The 8,371-nt window shown below is 31.4% G+C and overlaps 1 protein-coding gene across 2 annotated transcripts; it reads right to left on the reverse strand.

Annotated features, from left to right (window-relative positions):
- Window positions 1-2,213: 2,213 nt before the first annotated feature.
- Window positions 2,214-7,769, reverse strand: LOC106755600 (plant cysteine oxidase 4). Of its 2 annotated transcripts, none has more exons than XM_014637785.2 (6): window positions 7,568-7,769; window positions 6,555-6,758; window positions 5,606-5,751; window positions 5,368-5,515; window positions 2,528-2,731; window positions 2,214-2,439 (listed from the first exon to the last, which is right to left on the reverse strand). In XM_014637785.2, exons 2-6 carry the CDS (start codon window positions 6,655-6,657, stop codon window positions 2,321-2,323), a joined length of 720 nt encoding a protein of 239 aa, XP_014493271.1. In that variant the 5' UTR covers window positions 6,658-6,758; window positions 7,568-7,769; the 3' UTR covers window positions 2,214-2,320. The 2 variants fall into 2 exon arrangements, with proteins under 2 accessions (XP_014493271.1, XP_014493270.1); XM_014637784.2 differs by having other exon boundaries at window positions 6,555-6,866.
- Between the last annotated feature and the right edge of the window lie 602 nt (window positions 7,770-8,371).

Genomic DNA, 8,371 nt, shown 5'->3' on the forward strand with positions numbered 1-8,371 from the left:
CATAACAAAATAATTTAACATCATCTAAACATCATCAAAAACAAATTAACTAGATTTAGATCATCATCAAAGTTGTTTAGCTCTTCCTGTCAACAGAATTGACAATTGACACACTGCAGTGAACATTTTGTTAACTATTTAAACTTAAGTAAAGAAAAAAGATCACAACAAAATTATAAAAAAAAAGACATGATTGAAAAAGAAAACTACCACTACAATTAAAAAACTAAACAAAAAAAACAATGATAAAATAGTAATTATTTAACTTAATGAGGATTAAGAATTTCCATTCAATTTTTCAATACTTTTAATGTTAAAAGATAAAAGACACATTTTTTAAATGATTTGCAATCATATTTATTCAGAAATGTATTTAAATTTAAATAAAAAGTATATTTTTATACAGTAATATTGAATAAAGTGAATAATATTTATTAGAAATAGTATCTAAATTTAAATATAGCAAATTTTTCGATAATAATTTTAAATATAGTTAGGTTAGATTAAAATTACGTTTAATAAATATTTCTTATATTTAACTAAAATAGTAAAAAAGTTATTATTTATATAATTTTTAAAATAATTATTGTAAAAATTATCAAACATACGGTATATCTCTCTTCTAGGTATTTCTGAAATTATAATTTCACACTTGAAATATACCACAATTCCTACTTTATAAAGAATAATTGTAGAAGGTAATTGTGCCACATATATGAATGGAGTATATATTAGCTTTATTGACTCTTGTTAAAAAAATACAAATAAACATTTAATTTATAATTAATGTTGAATAAATAGTTAGTTTAATATAAAAAGTGCATATTTAGCTTTTTAGTACAATAAAATAAAATTATTGTAATGTACAAACATTTTAATTCTAATGATTGTGTTTCAATTTCATTAATGGTTAATGCAATTAAACACAAATATTGAATTTAATGATATCTACATGCATTTATTAAAGAAAAATTTAACTTTAATATACAATAAACTTGAAAAAAATTCGATTTTTGTTTTATAAATTTAAAATAGAATTAAATATATTGTAGTCTCTAAATTTGGATACAAAATTATAATTTATTTTTACGTCTAACCTGAAATGTTTAGCAACCAATTTTTAATTGTCCATTTCAATATATTAGTGTCATTTTCAGAAAGTGAATTTCAACAAAAAGATAAGGCAAGTATGATCTAAAATTTCGTATCCGTTGACTTCCATTGATGTTTTATAAAGCATGATTTAGCCAACACGCATGTGCGATAGTGTCAACGCGCATGGTACTAAGTTATCTGGCTTCGACTTTCCCTTTCTGATGGTTCAGCTTAGTACTTTTCAACACAATTCTCTTGGTTTTTTTGTTTTCAATAAACTTTAGAGTTTAATGGTTTTGTTAACCATGTTAAAAAATTGTGATTTGTTATCTGATAAAAAGGTTATCATCGATGTGATTTTTAATAAAAATGTTATAAAAATGTATTGATATCATGTATGATATAATATGTAAGTGGAGGCTGATGTAAAATTCCAAATAAATTAGGTAAAATACCTTCTTTTTGTTCTAATTTTGGTTGATAATATTCAAAATGATCTCATTTTATTTTTCTGTTCAATATAGTCTTAAATAATGTAATTTGTGGTCAATTAGTTTTAAAAAACGTAATTTGTGTTCAATTTAGTCCTTGTTTGTGGTTCACGAAGTTTGTAAAAAGGACTAAATTGAACACAAATTACGTTCTTTAGAACTACATCAAACAGAAAAATAAAATGAAAACCATTTCAAATATTACCAACCAAAACTGGGACAAAAAAGGTATTTTTCCAATAAATTATGTATATGATAAATTTATGCCATATAACTTTATAGAATAAATTGACAATAACCGTATAAAAGTAATTAATATTATTAAAATTATAAAATAAATTCAAACAAACTCTTACAAAGTAGGCTTAGTAGCTTAGTTGTTATGGACTTGCTTTTCTTTTGGACCGAGCATAAGGCCTAAATACTACAGGCTGAAATGACAGATTGTTACTATAATCAGTGACCAAATCACAACACCCTTTTGTTCTCCATGAAAACAGATTTTGATATGGCCACTAACAAGAACTATTTCAACATTACGTAACTATTCTACTGGATTACTTTTGAGGTCTGTAAATAGATTACACTAGTGCATCATTATGTACACACTTCAGTGACTCACAGACATAGACAAAGAATATAATAATTATTGCACATTCCACTGTTCCCTTTGTTGTATTCTAAAGATAAGCCAATTTCCTTTTTGTGTAAGACACATCAAAGAAGAAAATTTTTCAAGTTCTAATAACTGGACCCCTGTACAGTCCTCTCCGGATCACAAAGTCATCAGGAGGTTGAAACTCTTCTAACCAAGTCACTTCAGAAACTGTCACTCCATCCAACTCAACATTAACTGCAGTGGAAATGAAGGTTGGCAATGGTGCAATATGATTAACAGAACATAATTTCCAGAGGTTGGTGATGAAGATAAATGAGATTACCTGGGAGATCTCTCCGTTGGGATCGCCGGAAGTAGGTGCAGTGTCTTCCATGCTCTGAAGAGTAAGGAGGAGACAATATGTCAAAGATAGCACAAGGAGTTATAGCTCTAAAACAATGGATGTTTCCTCCACTGGTGGGGTAAAGAACTGTTGTGGGGCTTGGTGCTGTCATATCAGTATCTTTCACAAGCTTTGCAGGTCGAACTGTGAATCACAGATTAACAACTTTTGGTGTCAGCAGGACAATAAAAAAAGCTATTAATACTTACCAAATGAGGGCAAATGAGACAGGTAATACAATGATGGAAAATTGATCACAAAACAAAAGGATAGTACTCTGCAATTGTGGGTGACTCTATCCAAGGTGTTTCATATTTTCAAACCATGCTTTGCTAATGTGGGACTGGCTCCTTCCACTAAATTAAACCCAATTAGTTAAAATCTTCATTGCCACAAGGGTGTAGGTTTATTCATACAGACATTTAGATACTTCTTAAGCCCAATAAATTACTTCAAAACTAGCACTGCCACAAACATGTAGCTGCTGAACTACTATGGTCCCTACACCCACCCCTGCAGTCTGCTGTTTAAAACCCTGAATTAGATGCAGGCATGAAATTTTGTTTTCTTTTACTTTGAGACAGTTTCAGTGCAATAGCATAAGAAACATACCATAAGTTACTTTCAACAAATTTATAAAACTGATATATCAAGTCATTATATGTATAGAGAATCATCGATTTACATGTAAACCAAAAGTATGATTTCATAGCAGAAATGGTTTAGGTAATAATAATAATAACATTGCATTAACATACTATTTGGATTAAAAAATATCAGAAGATTGTTTCCAAGCCATTAAAGTTCTAACATGCCTGGAAAAATGCCTGGTAGTAAAACAAGAGCGAGCTACATTTCCACATCACAACCAACAACTTTCATGTTTTATGGTAAATTAGTAAATTCCAGAATTTCTTCAAAGAAATTTGTAGTATTGTACACAGCCTCACCCGGCAAGTGGAGAGACTACTTCCAGGACTTGACGACTTGTCAACTTCTAAGAAAATTCTTAGCCCTCGTTTTTCATTCCTTTGACACTAGTGTTCTAAGTCAATTGATAAGTTAACTAATAATCTAAATTGTTCAGAATAAGGCATTAAGAACACGATAAATTATTGTTGATACTTTATGATTTGTCAAAAGGAATAAATGTTTAGAAGTGACAAAAGTAGTGAAGATGCAACTCATGTAGATCGAAATTCTCCTCCAATCAATTATGTTCACTATGGTATTGAAGAAGCCAATCAAGCTCAAATAATAGACGATGAGAAAAACAAATAAAAATAGAGCTTTAAGAATTTATAAATAATCAGTCAATCCATCAAAAAATTATCCAACATGAAGATGACATGCAAAACAAAAGATCACAAGCCATTCAAATTCAAAAGGATTTTCTGATGGAAAGCACCTCCTGCTTCACACAAGGGAAGATAATGAAAATTCTTTAAACTTTTCAAGTTTCTAAAAAGAAACTCAAAACTTTGTTTCTCTTCCAAGGAAGGTTCCATGGTGAAGACCTCAGGAAAAGATTACTCCCACGTATGAGCTTAAGAACAAGAAGACAAGCTAGGTGATTTCCTTCAAAAGGAAACTGTAAATCCCCAAATCCAACAACTCAATTTTGTGAAGTACCAAATTTTAGTGGCTAGATTTGTTCCATCTAAATTGCATTCAATAAAATTAGAGGTCCAGGGGCAGTTACAAATGTATGGGGAATACATATATTCACATTAAAGTACAAACTTCCAAATATTCACATTAAAGTACAAACTTCCAAATATTCTCAATATTCTTGTAGAATTTTATATGTAATGAGCGATTTAAGTTTTAATTGGATAATGATATAAGATAATTTTAACATGGTCTTTGGATAAAACTTTTAGGGGTTTAGCCAGACTAGTTTAGGAAATTTAAGGAATTATGATGGAATTTAAGTAACATTAATATATAACAAGGATTGGAAATATTCTAGGTGAATGTTTATTTTCCAATCCCATTCGTATGTGCTGAAAGAGCTTCTTATATGTAAAATGGAATAGAATTTGTATTGACAACCGAAAATAACATCACCGGCCTAGAATTAGATAGCGTTTTCAGTAAGTGTTACTGATGCACACACACAGAAGAACATATCCACTCATCAGTCTAAAATTGTTACTCAGACCTTCTTGCAAGGTTTCAATAAGAGTATATAAGTTCCCAAAATATGACTCTGTCTGTTTTATTTGGTCTTTGCGTTGGAACACATACTAGCAGGTGAAGAAAGGATAAAATTCGTTACAGTTTATGGATTTGAATATTGTAACCGTAACCCTGATATAAATCCAAAATAGTCGAGTATTCTATCAATCCATTATAACTTCCTTATAAATTAAAGCACTTAATAGTACAGAGTAATAGATCAGGAAGTAGATGAGTAACTAAGAACAACAATGTATCCTTATTCACGTTTACTTTACAGTGCCTTGACAACTTTAGCCTTTTCATAACATATTCTTCATTAAGCTCCAAACGATACCAAATAAAATCAAGAAAGGACATATGCCATGTATTGATTTCTGAACTAATATTTTTCCAGTTTTTATCTAAGCTGTCCATTCGGAATATTTTGGTGATGCCTAGTACAGTACTACCATCTCTTCTACCTCAACGAGGCTGGAGTTAGAGTTCTTTAAGAAGGTAAATGCAAGGAGGAAAATCAATGACACTCGCATGTAAATACAGAAGACTAAAACATAAACAGAGCAACATTAAAATATATGGAGTTCTAGAAAATAGACCTTCAGATTGATCAGTAGAGCCAGATGCATCCATCCAATCATAGGATTTAACATGCATTGAGCCATACAACAACTTGCTCAACACTGTCATTCCAGGATGATTATGGAGAGGAATGATAGATGAGGGGGGCATGCAAAAAATTCCTATCTGCAAAAGAGAAAGCAAATAAAACTTCAGTTAGTATTCATAAAAATTTCTAACAGAGTAAACATGATCTGAAGTTGAGACTTTACTTACAGAGAAGGAGTCACATTCATGCAAATGCAAATATTTTATAGGTGGCAAAGATTGATGGCTCCCATTACGTTCAAGTGCTGGACCAGGCCAATTCCGAACTAGTTGTGCTTCTTGTTCAAGACCTACATCTGACGGCTTGATTCTCTCTGTAGAAACATTATGTAAGGTTATCAATAAAATATATGTTAGACATAAAAATTATTGGGCTGCAGGATCAAAGTCATCTAATCTAAGAACTAAGATAGGAAACCATAAAGGTATTAGTAGTAATGGGTTAATTCTGTCTGCACTATAAACCATGCAGGCATGTCTCAAGATAAAGGAAAATAATTGAAGATACACACTTTGAGCATACAACTTATGACAAATCCTTCTTTTCCTCACCTCAAAAACATAGGTCCAAAACTGTATTAACTAAAATCCATTATCTAAATTGACAAGTGAAACAAATTTTACACCACAAAAATTGATGGTAACAGTTCATCAGCAGAAGAATATATTTCAAATGGATAATCTGTTCCGTTATCTATTAACAGATAATAAGCAAGTAAATTTGTAGTGACAAATAAAAATTCTAATTACCACATAGCTTCAAGTTTAATTTATCCTAGCTTTAAACATAAAAGTGTGACCCAAATCCTACACTTAAAAGGAGAAGGAATGAAAAAGGATTGCAAGCTGGCTAACAGTGCGGTCCCCCTCAAAATTCAACCTTGAGGTTACAACTCCTTCAAAAAGAAAAATTCCTTAAACTGGTTTTGACGAAAGCCTAGAGACAAGTGATTCAGAGGAAAAAGGGAGGGAAACAAAGAAAGCTTGAAGTTATTGACAAAGTATAAAACAATCAATAATCCAGAACTAACACTTTTTGTACATCATGAAGCATTCTAAAAGTTGACCATAAAAATGAATATAAAAGCAAGATAAACAAGTCAAAAAGGAAATATACCTAACTTCTCACGAACTTTCTCAATGACCTCTTCCGACACAGGTCCATCAGGTGAAAAGGATGCATTGCATAGCCTATAAAGTCTCTGTATATAATATGGCATCTTGCAAACTTGAGACCAAGTTATCTATTCACTCGGACCAAAATCCCCAGGGTCAGCAAGCTGATAACACCTTGTAAGTGGCTTACTGATTGCAATAGGGACTGGATATACAATTAGATAACAACCGTATTTTAGCCTCAGAATCAAACCATCGGTAATGAATCTGCATGGTCGTAATGTTTCCTTCGCAACAATTCAAACTAATGGATCTATTGAACAAGGAAAAAGCAATAGCGAGCCAAAAATCAATGACCTCTACTTCAAATATAGACATATCACAGCAAGTGCAACCACAAATCACGAAGTAATACCAATATAGCCAATAGAATCCCCGTCAATTCATTCAAAAGCATTAACAATCAATTGCATTTTGAGGTAATCATTGCAAAAGTTACATTATCAGTATAAAAAAGCTCACACTGTCAACTCATTACTTTTAAGGTATTTATGGTAAAAGTAACAAACCACACCATACATGATGATTTATGATTGGATCAGTTAGTGCATCCACTCTTTACTCCACTATTATTATATGCATTCACCAAAAAGGAACTCACTTTTAAATCAAAATTAAGCAAAACCAGCACAGATAAAAACAACGTGAGACTCCCGATAACTTCAACTCCATAAAGCACACCTCCAAGAAACCAATGTGATATTCCAAGAACAAAACACACATTTTATTTATTTTTTATTTATTTGCGTCATAAACAACACGAACACCGCTAGTTAATTAATTAAAGCAAGGAAGATTTCCAAAACGAAAAATAGAGAGTGACCCAACAGAAGTAGCGAGGTGAAAGGGCGAGCAAAGTGATCAAAAAGGGATTTTGGATCAAAATCTGAAATGGGGCAAATGAGATTCCGACAGAAGAAGGGAAAGGGTGGGAGATGCAGAAGAAGAAGGTACCTGAGAGATACATGATTAGAGAGAGAGAAGGATGAGGAACATGGTGGATTAGCAGAGGAATGAGAAGAAGAAGAAGAAGATGAAGGGGCTGTTGAAGGAAGATGAATGGACGTGCATAGAAGGATGAAGAGAGGGATCGTTGTTGTGAGTATGTGAGAAACAGAAAGGGTTGGAGGTGAAAAGAAAAAGGCCCAAGGAAGATCTTGGACACGTCATCACTGTGTGCGTGTTTTTTTTTTCTGTTTGGTTGAAATGAAAAAAAAATTGAGAAAAGGAATTGCAGGTTTGCCTTTTGTGAGATTTTTTGAGCCGTTTTTGAAGTCCAGCTGTTCCCCGACCACCTTTTTTTCTTTCGTATGTTTTTCACAGCTGTTAAAAGGAAAATGACAAACGTGCCTCTCATTTCCTGTCTACAAGGTGTAACGAACCAGCATGGTACCATAGTTTTACATAACTTTATCTTCAAATAGGGAATAAAGATTCAATTTTTTTGTTTTTTTGTGTGTAAAAAAATCTTATCGGAAGAAATCTATCTTACCACATGATTTATTTTATATTCAAAATCACTTATCAACACTTTAACTGTAACTCATTTAATTAAGAGATACTTGTTTCAGTAATTATTAATTAAAGAGTTTTGTCTTTAATCCTTTAATGAAAGAATAAAATTAATTACTATTTTTTAATATTCGGTTGCTTTTTTTAATGTAATTTTAATATTTTCAAAATTTTCAATGTAGTTTTCATTTTAGTTAAAATAAATCAACGTGATTTTTTTATGTTGTATTTATGTTGGCGGTTAAA

The sequence above is a fragment of the Vigna radiata genome, chromosome 2 (assembly GCF_000741045.1).
Source record: "Vigna radiata var. radiata cultivar VC1973A chromosome 2, Vradiata_ver6, whole genome shotgun sequence".
NCBI lineage: Eukaryota > Viridiplantae > Streptophyta > Magnoliopsida > Fabales > Fabaceae > Vigna > Vigna radiata.